The 16,215-nt window shown below is 48.6% G+C and overlaps 2 protein-coding genes across 2 annotated transcripts in view; one reads left to right on the top strand and one right to left on the bottom strand.

Annotated features, from left to right (window-relative positions):
- LOC310813518 (ras-related protein Rab-17-like) overlaps positions 1–97 on the top strand; it is a 2,664-nt gene extending 2,567 nt beyond the window's left edge. Inside the window, exon 5 of the mRNA XM_083682561.1 lies at positions 1–97. This exon is cut by the window's left edge and continues 148 nt beyond it. The gene's annotated coding sequence lies outside the window, so the exon portion shown is untranslated.
- Positions 98–2,326: 2,229 nt separating this feature from the next.
- The window catches only part of mlphb (melanophilin b), a gene marked incomplete at both ends in the record, with an annotated part of 31,076 nt that continues 17,187 nt past the window's right edge, over positions 2,327–16,215 (bottom strand). The window contains 10 exons of the mRNA XM_083682081.1: positions 2,327–2,487; positions 2,644–2,797; positions 8,476–8,651; positions 9,382–9,430; positions 9,689–9,760; positions 9,941–10,099; positions 11,493–11,831; positions 13,328–13,411; positions 14,533–14,771; positions 15,044–15,224. Coding sequence (XP_083538207.1) covers positions 2,327–2,487; positions 2,644–2,797; positions 8,476–8,651; positions 9,382–9,430; positions 9,689–9,760; positions 9,941–10,099; positions 11,493–11,831; positions 13,328–13,411; positions 14,533–14,771; positions 15,044–15,224 — 1,614 coding nt within the window. The remainder of the gene's footprint in view (positions 2,488–2,643; positions 2,798–8,475; positions 8,652–9,381; positions 9,431–9,688; positions 9,761–9,940; positions 10,100–11,492; positions 11,832–13,327; positions 13,412–14,532; positions 14,772–15,043; positions 15,225–16,215) is intronic.

Here is a 16,215-nt window from a genome sequence, read left to right as displayed (position 1 = left end):
TGTGTGTGTGTGTGTGTGTGTGTGTTTGTGTGTGTGTGTCAGAGAGAGAGGGACAGAGAGAGAGAGGGAGGGAAAGGGAAAGACAGAGAGAGAGCGAGAGGGAGAGAGAGATAGAGAGAGAGAGAGAGAGAGAGAGAGAGAGAGAGAGAGAAAGAGAAAATATAATTTTAATTAATGCTTGTGACGACCGCCTGCCTGTCAGTTGCTTTGACCAGGGAAAGCCAACATGAATGTGTGCCAAAACTGATGTGTATCAATGTCAGCTGTCTCTTCAGCCACAACATGTAACAATACATATACATGCATGCTAAGTGCTTGGCAATAGACCTACCATGATGATTGTGTATGTGGTGTATTTGTACCAGGGGAGGCTGGTGAAGGCAGAAATCATTGTAATGCATGGAATGGATTGAAGAATGGTATCAAACATGTGTGTTCATTCCTTACTCCGGCCCATGCATTACAATGAGCCTGTCCTCCGATTTCTACCTCCACCAGCCTCCTCTACCTGTGTAGAACACTTTATCCCCCCCCCCCCCCCCCCCCCCCGCCCTCCACTCCCCTGCTCTTCATGCTGTCAGCCTTCTGTGAGCATACCTGTTGTGTTTGTATGTGTGTGTGTAACGTGTATGGATGTGTGTAACCCCATGTTTTTAACAGCATTTATGTTTCGTCGGACAATAAAGTAGCAACTCTCCATCTATGTTGGTAATATACTATAAACCATTCAGCAGATGCTCTCATCTAAAGCAACTTACAGTAAAGTCAGTGAATGCATTTCTTCTTCATGGATATGTGGTCCCAGCGGGAATCAGACCCACCTCAGAGCTGTTGCGCCATGCTCTACCCACTGAGCCAACGCCATCATCAGCACAATGGCAGAGTTGAGCTGTGTTGAATCACAGATACAGCTGCTCTGGCACTCTGTATCAGTTGAACTCCCAGTGTGTGTGTGTGTGTGTGTGTGTGTGTGTGTGTGTGTGTGTGTGTGTGTGTGTGTGTGTATGTGTGTGTGTGTGTGTGTGTGTATGTGTGTGTATGTGTGTGTGTGTGTGTGTGTGTGTGCGCGTGTGTGTGTACAGTATATGTGTGTGTGTCAGACTGTTACTAGTTAAGCTTCTCTGGCCTACTCTATTCTCTGATGCAAGCCCCTCTCCCCCCTGCTGTTCAATGACTTTCCATCATTGTGGGACTACATTTCCCCAGTGTTTATTCTTTCATTCTGCTTCCTGTCTTCTCTACACACCCGGCCGTACGCTCACCCTACGGTGTGCCAGGGCTGTCCTCCAAGAGAAGCCCTGCATGCAATCTCTCTCTGATTAGAAACATGATGGAGGGATTGGCTGAGGAGCAGAGGGGGGCGGGGGGGCATGCTTCAGAAGGGCTAGAGGGATGGCTTTGCCTGTGTGTGTGTGTGTGTGTGTGTGTGTGTGTGTGCATCTGTGTGCATGCATGTGTGTGTGTGTGCGTGTGTGAGCGTGCATATGTGTGCATGTGCTATGTATGTGTGCATGTGCTGCATGTACGTGCGTGCACTTGCGTGTGTGTGTGTGTGTGTGTACAGCACTTGAGAGAAAATGAGAAAAACTCATCTACAATAAGTGAGCTTCCAGCTCAAGGCTGAATCTGATTAGACGGACGCTCGGAAGGCACAAAAATAATTACAATCTTTAACTAGTTTTGTTTATTTGAAGAAGAAGAAGACTCTTTATTTGGCTATGCAATCAATTCTCATCAATTGTAGGAATTTGACACGCGCACACCCCTCCCGAGACAACACACACACTGCACACACCACACCCCCAAGGGAGAACAGAGCTCTGGGCTCTGGGCACAGGGCAGCCATATTCAGCACTGCTGGAGCAGTTAGGGGTTAAGTGCCTTGCTCAAGGGCACAACAGCAGTGGTAGGAGCCTTAGATATGATGCCAGTAACCTTCCAGTTACCAGCTCACATTCGGCTCCCTCCTAGGGTGAGGATCAAACCAGCAACCTCCCGATTGCTGGCTGGCCTCTCTAACCTCTAGGCCACCTGCCGCCCCCATTTGGTGTAAATATGGGCAATGTCATAACGCTAGGCTAACAGTGGACTGTTAACTGAAGTTCTATTCAATACGATGAGAGGTGGTTGAATAAAGGCTCCAACATTTATCAATAAAAACCAGCTGAGCCGGGTGTCTATCTACATGTCTTTAATCAACAACATCTCCTCTCAGCATGTAAACAAAAACAACAAAATCTCCTCTCAACATATAAACTAAAACAACAGTGAAAGAAACAAAGAGACAAAACAGGAAATGAAAGAGTCAACATGTAGGATGATGTCATCAGTCCGCGAGCCAGTCTTCGTTGCCGGTGGCAACAGGACTACACACGTGTGTGCGTGTGGTGAAGTCGAGTCTCCGGTTTCTCCCGGTTGCTCGGCGACCAAACCGCCCGACCGGCCGGATGCCCCGCCCAGTGTACCAGGACGCGTCGATGTCTGGATCTGAGGGACAGAGGAGAGGACCGTGAGGACACACACACACACACACACACACACACACACACACACACACACACACACACACACACACACACACACAGACACAGACACAGACACAGACACACACACACACACACACACACACACACACACACGTACTTCTGGTCTCCATGGAGCGTTGTGGGTGCCCCAGCTGTGTCTTAGCCAATGTCTGTGCCAACAGCAACCAGAGGGCACACAGCATGGCACACACCCTCATGACCCCCGGGCAGGAAGTGACAACACGCAGGTCAGTCAGGGGGCAAAGGTCAACCTGGAGAAACACACATGAGTTTCTGATCTCTGCTGGTTGGCTAAAAGGCTATATGAAGACTAAAATCATACAAACGACAATACACATCCATAGACCACCGGAGCCAACACACTAGAGTGAATCAATAGATGGTTGTCAAAGAACTGCTGATATTATCTCTCTCTCTCTCTCTCTCTCTCTCTCTCTCTCTCTTCTCCCCTCTCTTTCTCTCTCCCTCTCTCTTCCCCCCCTCTCCCTCTCTCTTCTCTCTCTCTCTCTCTCTCTCTCTCTCTTTCTCTCTAAGAACTGGTGATATGAGAGACACATGTGTCATACCTGAATATCAGACTCTGAATACAACAGAATACCAAACTCTTAGCAAATCTCAACAGATGTTGTTTCTCCCCGAGCATCTCAGATACGTGACGTTTGACAGATGGCATCGATCGTGGGAAGAGACTAGTAAAACTCAAACTGAAATTACAAATCAATTCAGTCTGGAAACACTGAAACCATTATGTGAACATCACATTCTCTCCCTCCTCTCTCCCTCTAATCAATCTATCGATCCATCGATCTATCTATCTATGTATTCTTTACTCTCAAAAACCCTCTGATTAAAGACAAGGGGAGGAGAAGGAGAAGATGAGAGGAATGGAGGTGTAGAAGAACAGAGGAATGGAGGTGTAGAGGAAGAGGAGAGACTTACTCAGTGTAGAGAAGAGTCAAGAATCCTCTGGGTTCCGTAACCCTCAGGTGCAGTAGGAGGGATGGAGGGATGGATGGAGGGAGGGAGGGACAGACACCACCTGCCTGCCTCTGTGCTCCAGCAGTACCTCAGGTTGAGGCTGTAGACGGTAGACCAGCAGCCAGAGAGATGCTTCAGGAGTGGGAGAGTCTACGGACGCTTCCCTGCTTCTCCTCTGAGGTGGATGGAGTTGTTGAGGAGGTGGGTGTCTGTCTGTCTGTCGAGGAGGTGTCTCTGTCCAGGAATGTCTGTCTGTCAAGTAGAGAGTCATATAGAGAGACCTGCAGAGGACCTGCTGTTTATATCCCATCAGGAGGGGTGCTGATGTCACACACACACATGCACGCACGCACGCACACACACACACACACACACACACACACACATCAGTAAAAAAACATCTAAAACTCCATATACACACACACACACACATCATCTAAAACTCGCTCCCACGTCATCTAAAACTCCATACACCCCCCCCCCCCCACACACACACACACACACACACTACATATACGCACACTCCTGAATGTGCTCCCCTCCTCTCTCATCCACACAGCCACCTGATGTAGGAGATGAAGGAGACTGACCAGACACCATCAAGACCTGGGGCGGGGGGGGGTCTCAGCTCTATGTTAACAGTCAACATCATCTATTCATCTACAGAGGAGGAAGAGGAGGAGGAGGAAGAAGAAGAGGGAAGGGAGAGAAGATGAGGGATATGTAGAGGATGGGATATTTGATAACCAACAGGGGTGGAGGAGAGTCAATAATGTGTGGTATTAATTAATGTGTGGTATTAATGGTATTAATGGTATTAATGGTATTAATTCATGTGTGGTATCAATTAATGTGTGGTATCAGTTAATGTGTGATATCAATGTGTGGTATCAATTAATGTGTGGTATCAATGTGTGGTATCAATGAATGTGTGGTATCAATGAATGTGTGGTATCAATGTGTGGTATCAATGAATGTGTGGTATCAATGAATGTGTGATATCAATGTGTGGTATCAATGAATGTGTGGTATCAATGTGTGGTATCAATGAATGTGTGATATCAATGTGTGGTATCAATGAATGTGTGGTATCAATGTGTGGTATCAATGAATGTGTGGTATCAATGAATGTGTGGTATCAATGGACCACTGGATGGCACAGAGCGAGGGAGAGGGAAGGAGAGAGGGAAGAGAGAGGGAAGAGAGAGGGAAGAGAGAGGGAAGAGAGAGGGAAAAGAGGGGAGGAGAGGGAAGAGAGAGGAGGAGAGGGAAGGAGAGAGGCAAGAGAGAGGAGGAGAGGGAAGGAGAGAGGGAAGAGAGAGGAGGAGAGGGAAGGAGAGAGGGAAGAGAGAGGAGGAGAGGGAAGGAGAGAGGGAAGAGAGAGGAGGAGAGGGAAGGAGATGGTCTATTCATGTAAAGACCTTGGGGAGGTGTACACTGAGGCTCCCCGTCCACAGCTACCAGGCTCCTGTTGTCGTCATGCTGAAGGAATCTAGATATGAATCTCCCAATTGTCTGGAAATAAATCACCATGTCCATGGCGCAAATCTGGTGAGGTAGGACCACACACACACGCGCACGCGCGCACACACACACACACACACACACACACACACACACACACACACACACACACACACACACACACACACGCACACACACACACACAGCTCTAAAAGGAGTTCTAGTTAAAGTGAATCGTAGCCCTGGGAGTTCTCGGAAGCCCCGATAAGAACACAAACAAATGACAGGAAATGTTTAGGTTGGTTGTTTTCATTTTAATCAGCGTGAGATAAGATGACGCGTGGTGTTACTGGATGAACAAATGCAAATGACGCAAAGGCTTCAAAATAGTTAATTGAGTTTGCAGTATAGTACAATTGAAAACAGAGCTATGCTTACATATATTAATTAATCAAAAAACATCATGCAGGAGATTAAAGTGCATTAAAATTCATGAATTTGGATGACTCAAATATACAGAGCAATTAAGGAGCAAAACACACAACTCTATTTTGCCAATGAATAAATTAATGTAGCAGAATACAATACAAGTATAGCTCTTGCCTGTGTATGTGTATGTGTGTGTATGTGTATGTGTGTGTGTGTGTGTGTGTGTTAGTGTCTGTGTGTGTCTGTGAGTGTCAGTGTGTGTGTGTGTGTGTGTGTGTGTGTGTACGAGTGTGTGTGTGTGTGTGTATGCACGCACATGTGTGTCTGTGTGTGAGTGTCTGTGTGTGTGTATGTGTGTCTGTGAGTGTCAGTGTGTGTATGTGTGTGTGTGTGAGTGTCGGTGTGTGTGCGTTTCTGTGTGTGTGCGTGCCTGTGTGTGTGTGTGTGTGTGTGTATGCACGCATGTGTGTGTTTGTGTGTGAGTGTTGGTGTGTGTGCGTGCCTGTGTGTGTGTGGGTGCACATGTGTGTGCGTGTGTATGCCCAAAATGTAAATCTGATACACCAACTCACTATCTACTTCAAGTCTGGTTCATACACTGCCACACCTCAGTCTCAAACGTTCTGGTGGATGATGTTTACTGAAGACACGTTTACACTGCAGACCCGAGTGGACATCCTGTCACGCTTCTGGAATGGATTATTGATTGACCTCAGGCATCTGATTGGTTGTTGGTGGATCCCAGGAGAAGGCCGAGACAGTTCCATCTCTGATGGCTTGAGGCACTTTTTGAAATACATTTTAAAAAAAAAACTTCTCTCAAATTGCTCTACAACTTGAGTCTCAAACGCTCCCTACAACACAATTCTAACATGCAGTCAGTCTACTGTATATAATTTCTATTAAGTCTATAATTTTGTTACCGTTCTTATTTGTCTCAATTATGTATATAATTCATATAAGAATATTAAGACAAACATATCTTACCAGCTTTTCAGTTAAAAAAGTATTACAATATCTAAACATGATGGCTAAATAACATTTTACACATTACTCCTCCTCCTGCCCTCCACTCCTCCTCCTCCTTCTCCTCTCCTCCTCCTCTCCTACTCCTCTTCCATTCCTCCTCTCCCCTCCCCTCCACTCCTCCTCCTCCTCCTTCTCCTCTCCTACTCCTCCACTCCTCCTCCTCTCCCCTCCACTCCTCCTCCACCTCCTCCTCCTCCTCCTCCTCCTCCTCCTCCTCTCCTGCTCCAGCAGGTCTTGGCTCAGCCAGGGGGTATTGAGATCAAAATGGTCTTCTGTCACACGATGCTCAACTTCCTCCTCATGGACCCTGTGCCATTACTGGTTTCTGTTGGAGGGAGGGAGAGAGGGCGAGAGAAAGGGAGGGAGGGAGGGAGGGAGGGAGAGAGAGGGAGGGGGAGAGGGAGGGGAGAGAGAGTGAGAGATTGAAAGAGAGAGAAGGGGAGGAGAGAGCGAGAGAGAGAGACAGAGAGAAAGAGGAACAGAGATATTGAGAGAGAGCGAGAGAGAGAGAGAGAGAGAGATAAAGAGAGAAAAAGTGAGAGAGAGAGAGAGAGAGAGACAGAGAGAGGGGGGGGCGGTGAGTAGGGCAATGATGAGCTGCTCTGTGACCAAAATAAATTACAAAAGAATCTCTTATTGAGAGAGAGAGGGGGGGGGGGGGGGGTATTAACTTCATTGGATGAATATAATAATTAAAAATACTATGAGAGTAGAAAGGGCCATTGAGACGCATTAGGACAGAGAGAATGACAGTTATGATAAAGTCCTAAACGTGTTCAGACCTTCCAGGCAAAGCTAGATCAGCTGACCCAACCCATCTGTCAGGACTCTGTGAATGGTGCTCAGAGGTGAAGCCATCTGAAACAGTAAGGCTGGGGCCATAAGTCACATGTCACGCTGGTGACTCAACTGAGGCAATGTCATTTACAGTCGGTGGGGAAGGACAATGTGAAAGGAGTACTTTACATCCGAGCCACCGTACGATTCGGGTTGGCCCTGTAGTGTGTAATGCCTGGTTTGGGTCGACCCCCTGGCCAGTGTAATCTAACAGTGTTCCCTCACACTGCTAACCTCCACCAGCCTCCTCTGCTACCCTCCACCAGCCTCCCCTGTCACACAGCCACCCTCCCCTGCTGATGTCGCCAGTGCACATGGCCGCGTGGCGTAACCACATGTGGTTCAAATCCCCAGGAATAAGAAACACATTCTGACATTAGACAGCACCATAAACAACTATCTCTGTCTCTCTCTCTCTCTCTCTCTCTCTCTCTCTTTCTCTCCCTCGCTCTCCTCTTTCCTCATTCCCCTCTCGCTCTCTCTCGATCGCTCCTCTGTCCTTGTCCCTTTGTACACTGTCCAGAGTGTGTCATGTCCACCATGCTCTATAGGACAGGAAGTTGTATCAACCCCTATAGCATAAACAGGACGCTGTCGTTGGTGTCACAGTGTTTACATGTGCAACCAATTAAGAGGCCAAGTGAACAAGGGTTCAGCTGTAATGATTCCCGCCCCGACACCCTCTTCCAAGTTTGGAGAGATGGGACCAATGAAGTATGACACCAAGGAGCCACAAACAGACACATGTTTTTTTTTTTGTTTAGATTCCAGTGAAATGACCCAACGGAAAGAGAGGAGAGTCCCTTTAACAGAGAGGCCCAACCACCACACAGAGCAACCAGAAACCACCACCAATTAACCACAAGTCAACCAGAAACCATCACCAATGAACCACAAGTCAACCAGAAACCATCACCAATGAACCACAAGTCAACCACCACCACCAACAACCCCTGACAGTGCAACCACATGCCAAAGCCAGGGCGGACCCAGTCTGACCACACCAACCCTCCACCAGGGCAGACCAGTCTGACCACACATAAACCTCTCCACCAGGGCAGACCAGTCTGACCACACCAACCCTCCACCAGGGCAGACCAGTCTGACCACACATAAACCTCTCCACCAGGGCAGACCAGTCTGACCACACCAACCCTCCACCAGGGCAGACCAGGGTAGCAGGGGGTCGTACCGCACAGGCTGCCCTGCGCTTGGGCTTCGCCACTGGGTTCCTCTGGGTCAGAGAGCCCCTGTAGAGAGAGTTCCTCAAGAACACCTCCGCTTGGCCCGCAGCAGACCGGACCTTTGGTGGGTCTGGGACAGACAGGACCTCTGGTGGGTCTGGGACAGACAGGACCTCTGGTGGGTCTGGGACAGACACGACTACAACCTCCAACTGGTCTGGAACCAAACCTGGACAAAATGCATGTCTGAATGTTTGATATATTGGAAAAACATGGTGTGCTTGATTTCCTTGTCCAGGCACAATAGAACTATAGTCCTGGAATAGTCTCAGAAGGGCGGACGCAGCATGCAAGGCTAGCTTAATCAAGCACACCGCAAGTTTTTCAAATATTTAAAACCGTTTCAAATGTATTTTCTGCCCAGGTGTGTCTGGAACATACACTGTGCTGTGTGTACATAGCTGATCAGCCATAAACAGCTCTCTGGCTCAGTGTAAACATGTCTATACACAGCTACAACACTAACAGTCTGGGGTGGTTCTGGGGTACTATACCATCGGATGACTCCTCAGTTACTAAATATGTTTACTGTATAAGTACTATGATTTTTTTATTTATATATTTACACCTTATTTTACCAGGTAGGTTGACTGAGAACATATTCTCATGTTATCACTACTATCATCACTATTGAGGGATCTTGAAAATGAAACAAGTGTTGCCAGCAACCCCCCTCCCCTAGTACAGAATGGTACATCCCACAGAGAACATCGAACCCAACCACAGAATGTTCCATGTTAACTAAGGGCAGATTGTAAAACACCAGGTCCTGAGTGTAACAAGGTTAAGATGTGTTAGTTAGGAAGCCCGTGGGAGTCTGTATAGGAGAGCAGCAGTGTCTGATCTGTTCTTACTCGTGGGAAATTCCTGGGACATTCTCCGGGTCTGGACCGAGATCGTTGACTGAAAGAGACAAGAAGAGAGGGATGAGAGGAAGAGAAGAAGAGAAGAGAATATTGTTATGACGATGCTGGAGCCACATCAAGGTAAACAGCTGTCTGATTCAATTTTATCTGAAGAAATGTTTCAACCTTTAACCTGCCATTGTGATGTCTTCACAATGCATCACTATCAACTGCTTTGACTACAGCATACACTGTATAATAGCTCAAATATGACTGGTGTGATTGGTTGACTGGCACGCCGGCCCCGCCCCCCCACCTTTCTCCTGGATCCATCAACAGACATCCCAGCAGCACTCAGTGCAGCGATCCTGTTCTCTATGTCTGACACCTGGAAGGGGGGGGGGGAGAGAGGGGAGGGAGGGAGGGAGAAGGGAAAAGGAGGGGGGAAGGAGGGGGGGGTCAGATGTACTGAGAATGAGGCTTACTCTACCTACCTAACTCTGTGTCTATGTGTCTAGACTCCTACTCTACCTAACTCTGTGTCTACGTGTCTAGACTCCTACTCTACCTGGCTCTGGGTGCTCTGGACGTTGGACACGGCCTGTGCCACCTTGCCCTCCAGCTCAAACAGCTCACAGGTCGTGGCGCCACGGTAACGCGGCCTACACCCCTCCTCTAGGGGGCGGGTCAGGTCCAGGGAACCACTTCCTGCTGAGAAATGATTGGCCTAGAAGAAGAAAACCAGGAAGGTTTCTGTTACATGTGTCAAAGCGAAATGCAAATCCTTCACTTAACACAAATCATATTATAAGAGAGAAACATGATTCTTCATTTGTCCAAATACATTCATCCAACGCAGTGTATCTGACCCAACATAAACCTGTTATGCTTTTTGCAGTGTAGAGAGGCTTTAGGCCAGGTGTACTGTGTGAACCAGGGGAGGCTAGTGGAGGTAGACATCAGAGGAAGTTCTTGTAACGCATGGAATGGAATGAGGAACGGTGTCAAACACGCGTGCTGCCATTCTTAGTTCCCTGTAAAGCTTGTAGCCACAGAGTCAGACCCAACCATAGGGTTTCAGGACAGGCAGCCCTGAGAGTCAGACATCCACTAGATGTTCTAAACGGCCACAGGTTGTTTGGGTGTTGAGTAATGTAACTCTCGTCTCACGAATCTGCACATCTCGGCCTGAACAACTCTATGAAGAGGTGCAGAAGCAGAAACATCTTGTGTGTGTTTAGAGAAGATCCATCGGAAAGTACTTCGAGAAATAAACAGCGTTTGGCATTAGTTTTAAGGCCTGGGCTTTTATGGCGTGGTTTTGTGGTGATGAACAGCTTTGAGATGCTCTGTCACGCATCGGTGTCCTCGATGGCCCGAAATCACAACCAGCTGAAACCAGTTCCTCTGAAGAAGTCACTTGTTGTGCCACTTTAAAGTTTGTATCAAACCTCTCTCTGTCTCTTTCTCTGTCTCTTTCCCTCTCTCTCTCTCCATCTCCTTCTCCCTCTCCCTCTCTCTCTCTCTCCCCCTCTCTCTCCATCTCCCTCCCTCTCTCCCTTTCCCTCTCTCTCCATCTCACTCTCCCTCTCCCTCTCCCTCTCCCCCTCCCTCTCTCTCTCTCTCTTGAAAGTCAGAAGTAATAACTGTTGAGCAGTAAATGCCTGGCATGAATAATCTGTAACTTCCATCACAATGACAGTGAATCTGGAGGAGATGTGCTGTTTGAAAAAGAAGACATAGACAATACGACTCAAGAGATGAGATTTATGACTGTGGCTGAGTGGTTGGAAACGCTTCATAGAAGCCAGAGCACAGTGTTGAAACGCAGGGCAATAGAGAAGCCTAGGACTGCTTATAACCTAAACCTGTATATACACATACAGATTTGTTTAGGCTGATGTCTATACCAGAATACGGCAGATGCTTAAAGTGTGTGTGTGTGTGTGTGTGTGTGTGTGTGTGTGTATATACAGTATATATATAGAGAAATGGTACCAAACACGTGTGAGACACGATGAGCCTGTCCTACGATGTCTACCTCCACCAGCCTCCCCTGGTGTACATGCATTCAGTATCCAGTACAGTATGTGGATGTGTACAGTATGAGCCTGGTGTACCCTCTGGGCCTCCACAGGTCCGTACAGGTCCTCCATGGGGGGGGTGATCATGATGCCCGGCCTGGACGGGGGTCTGGAGGAGGGCCGGGAGAACAGCCTGGTGGGGCTGTTGTTGTCCCCCAGCCTTAGGCTGCTGCGGCCGGGGCTGGCTCTGGGGGACATGGGCCTCTGGGGGGACAGGGGTCCCCTGGGAGAGGGGGGTCTCCGGGGCTCGTCCTCCTCAGACGTCAGGCCGTGGTCAGAGATGTTCCCCGTCAGCTCGTCCAGCTTCTGCCTCAGCTGCTGCTCCTCCAGGTCCACCTCCTCCCACTGGGGCATGGGGGACGCGCTGGGCGGGGGCTGGGCCTGGGGAGAGAGAGACAGAGAGAGAAGAGGTACTGAGCTGGGGTAGGGGGGTACACGCTGGGCTGAGGCTGGGCCTGGAGAGAGAGAAAGAGGTTATAGCTGCTGCTCCTCCAGGTCCACCTCCTCCCACTGGGACATAGGGAATGCACTGGGCTGGGACTGGGGCTGGGGCTGGGGCTGGGCCTGGGCCTGGGGACGGGGAGAGACAGATAGGAGGTATTGGGCTGGGGTAGGGGGGACATACTGGGCTGAGACTGGGGAGAGACAGAGGAGAGGTACTGGGCTTGGGCTGGGGAGAGAGCGACAGAGACATAGGAGAGGTGTTGGGCAAGGGACTAAATATCAAGCTTTTATATGACAGATGTTATTGTTTGATGTTAGGGGTGAGTAGCATCCTTTAGGTCTACATGTTCAGGCTGGACACTTCCTTTTCCCACAAGTTTTGACTGTGTTTACAGACTAGACACGTTTAGCAGTCTAATCAGATCTGGCTTTAATCAGAAACCTTCCATCTCTAACGTCTAATTGGTCTAATATGAGAAAAGCCACATGGAGAGGTGGAGCATGCTTCATAGTCATATTGAGCTGATTTAATTTAGATTCAAACTCAAATTATTAATCATGTTCAGCGCCTGTCCTGTTTATAGTGTGGTGTAGTTGCATTCCATGCTAAGCTTCAGAGATATTGGTCCCATTACGACATAACTAATGCAGCATTCTGAATTTTGTTGTGAAAATACATTACTGATCAGTTGAGCTTTGGCAAATAAGCGATTCAAACTATTATACTCAAACATATAACTTTTTTTTTTTAAAAGCTGGATAGTTCCTTAGTTAGATAGGTAGGTAGGTAGGTAGGTAGGTAGGAGGGTAGGTAGGTAGGTTTGTATGGAGGTATGGAGGTATGGAGGTAGTGTTATGGAAAATACATTGATAGAACTGTTTGAAGAACATACACTTCCATATGACTGATACAACTTGTGTAAATACTGTGATTACATTTTCTCCTTTATTAGGTAGGCAGTAGGTAGGTATGGAGGTTTATTCACTCAAACTTTGTTGCTGACGTTGACAGTACCCTCAACCCAGGCATCTGGCTCTCATTCAGTCAGCGGCACACACTGACCGGCAAGCGGCAACATCACTTCCATTCAAATTACCCTTTTTTCAGGCGGGGGGGAGCAACGAAAGCGATCTTGAGAGAGTTAACCATTTGTGGAGCGGATAAAATGAGTCTACTTGACAAAAGACGTTTGAGATTTATCAAAATGATATTCAACGGTCCTTTGACATTGGTAGGGGGGGGGACATATCAATAATTACTATGGCACAATATTGGGGCACAAAACTGAGGGGGCACAAAATTCAAATTGCCCCCTCAAGCCCCCTCGTGGCGCTGGGCCTGAGGCAGTGGTAGAACTGTATGAGGTGATGTCACCTTCTGTACCTGTTCATACAGTGATGTCATATAGTGATGTCACCTTCTGTACCTGTTCATACGGTGTTGTCACCTTCTGCTCCAGGCGGTTGAGGAGAGTCTCGATGGCCGACATCCTCCTGTTCAACTCTGTTATCTAGAGAGAGAGAGAGAGAGAGAGAGAGAGAGAGCAGAGAGAGAGAGAGAGAAAGAGAGAAAGAGAGAAAGAGAAAGACAGGGAGAGATACAAAAAAAAGCATGAACATCGTGAATGAGAAGAATGAGACAAAAGACAAGGAAAGACCCATGAGGACTACTAACTGTGTAACCTCTTCAGCTGTGTTTACTAGTGAACCTGAGGTCTCTAGTCTAAACTGGTCAGCCAGACTATCGTCACCATGACAACAGAGACTGTGTTGACGTGTACTAATAAGTAATCTTCAATCTATTTTCCACAAACACACTTCTTCATAAGCACATGAGCCGAACCACGTCATTCCCCAAACCTAATTTCACCCTAATTGAGAGGGGTCCTCAAAGACAATGAACCGGACCACATCATCACAGGAGTCCAGCACGAGAGCCGGATTAAGAGGCTCTCATAAAAAACAAATGTGGGTTAAAAATACATTTTATACTTTGCAGTTTCAGTGTTTATTTTTCCACCTTAAAAAAGGGGTTAGGGTTAGGGGTTTCCCCCCCCCCCCTGTACTCTTGAGTTCCCACAGTGTGGATTTGATTTGAGTCGGTTTGTCTAGCAGCACCACAGGCACACACGGCATATAAGACGAGACAGACACGCATGTGAGAAGGCCTGTTGTTGGCTGGCGATGAGAGGCCCTGTGTGATGTCATAGCTCTGTTTGATGTCTGACATTTTGATCTGCTGTCTCCCAAAACAGTCTGTGTGTGTGTGTGTGTGTGTGTGTGTGTGTGTGTGTGTGTGTGTGTGTGTGTGTGCGTGTGTGAGAGAGATTGATGCAGCATGACAGAGGATGTCTGAAGTGGGGACGAGGAACAGGGTTCAACTGCATAAACATATTTGCTAGCTTGCCAGCTGTGCCCTATCTAGCTAGTCAGCTAGCTGGTTGTCAACGTTACCAAATACCAAATATTAACGGTTAGACAGTTGTTTTAGTGACTAGTCAGCCGCCAAAGCAACATATGTCTTACATCAAATATAGCCTGAGAGTTGGCAGTCTAGCTTTTGGGGCTTAAAGTAAGTCAGTCTTAATGTTTAAGCAACTGGGTAACTGAACTGAAATGCCTACATATATACCTGTGGTCGCGGACCATGGTTGAAGCTGTCCTGTGAGGAGGCGTGGCTGCGTCTGCGGTGGACAACAGGCTGGTACAGCGGGTAGCGTTGTAACTCTTCCTCCTCCTCTTCCTCCTCTGAGTCTGCAGGGTGCAGCCCACTGCGGGCGAACGGCCCGTTGGCACTGCCACACGACGAGTGGCTCATCCTGGAGAGGGAGCGTGAACGCGTCATCCTGCTCTCTGGGTACACAACATCATCTGGATGGGGGAGGAAGGGAGGGAGAGGGAGGGAGAGGGAGGGAGGGAGGGAGAGTCAGTAATGAATCTTAAAAAAGTGTTAGTGTTAGCTAATGTGTGTGTGTGTGTGTGTGTGTGTGTGTGTGTGTGTGTGTGTGTGTGCTCTGTGTGTGCGTATTGTGTGTGTGTGTGCGCTGTGTGTGTGTGTGTGTGTGTGTGTGTGTGTGTGTGTGTGAGTGCTGTGTGTGTGTGTGTGTGTGTGTGTGTGTGTGTGTGTGTGTGTGTCCTCTGACCGTAGCCTGCAGGTTTTTCCAGATTCATCCTATGGTTGAAGTGGAGGTGGAGCTCTGTGTTGAAGTCGGGGTCGGCCACGCCCCCCTGCTCCTCCAGGATCTGTTGGAACATGGACGCCATGTCCGCCTCCGCTATCAACGACTCCTTCACACCACCCTCCAGGCTGCTCTGAGGACTCTGCTGCACACACACACACACCGCACATACACACACACACACACACACACACACACGCGCATACACACACACACACACACACACACACCGCACATACACAGCGCATACACACACACACACACACACACACGCGCATACACACACACACTCACACGCATTGCACACACATGCATGCACACATGCACACGCAGTGCACGCACACGCACACACACACACACACACACACACACACACACACACACACACACACACACACACACACACACCTAGCCTAAACATGGTGTTTGAAGAGAGCATGCAGGGCAGAAAGACTAAGACATCAACAGATACAAGTCTACCTCAGAGACGATTGGTAACGTTGTAAAGCTGCGGTGGGGATGTCGTGACCGAGAAGCCTGTCAGAAGAGCGCTAAGAGTGCTATCATCCAGAGCAGAGCAGACAACAGAGAGGCAGGAGTCAGCAGGGGGCTGTTAGTGCAGGAATTCATACGTTTCACTGATAAAGTGCACATTCCTTCCACATCAAAGACTGATACCCTGGTGGGGAGGGGGGGGGGGGGGGGGTCTGTCAGGGGACAAAGACATGACATCATCCTCAGATGAAAGCATGACATCCAAGATTAGAAGCTTTTCCTCTGTCTCAGGGCAGGCCTGCAGGGGGGCCATTCAGCCCATCAGCCACAGCCCAGGAGATAGTGTTGTCTGATGGTGGAACGGGACAGTTGTATTGAATCGGGTGGGGGGGTTGTTAGAGGTGTGTGTGTGTGTGTGTGGGGGGGGGGGGGTTGTTAGAGGTGTGTGTGTGTGTGTGGGGGGGTTGTTAGAGGTGTGTGTGTGTGGGGGGGGGGTTGTTAGAGGTGTGTGTGTGTGGGGGGGGGGGGTTGTTAGAGGTGTGTGTGTGTGTGGGGGGGGGTTGTTAGAGGTGTGTGTGTGTGTGTGGGGGGGTTGTTAGAGGTGTGTGTGTGTGTGTGTGGGGGGGTTGTTAGAGGTGTGT

Source organism: Argentina silus (genome assembly GCF_951799395.1).
Source record: "Argentina silus genome assembly, chromosome: 12".
Taxonomy (NCBI): Eukaryota; Metazoa; Chordata; class Actinopteri; order Argentiniformes; family Argentinidae; genus Argentina; species Argentina silus.
Note: the sequence above shows the minus strand (reverse complement) of the source record. Positions and strands in the feature narration are given on the sequence as shown.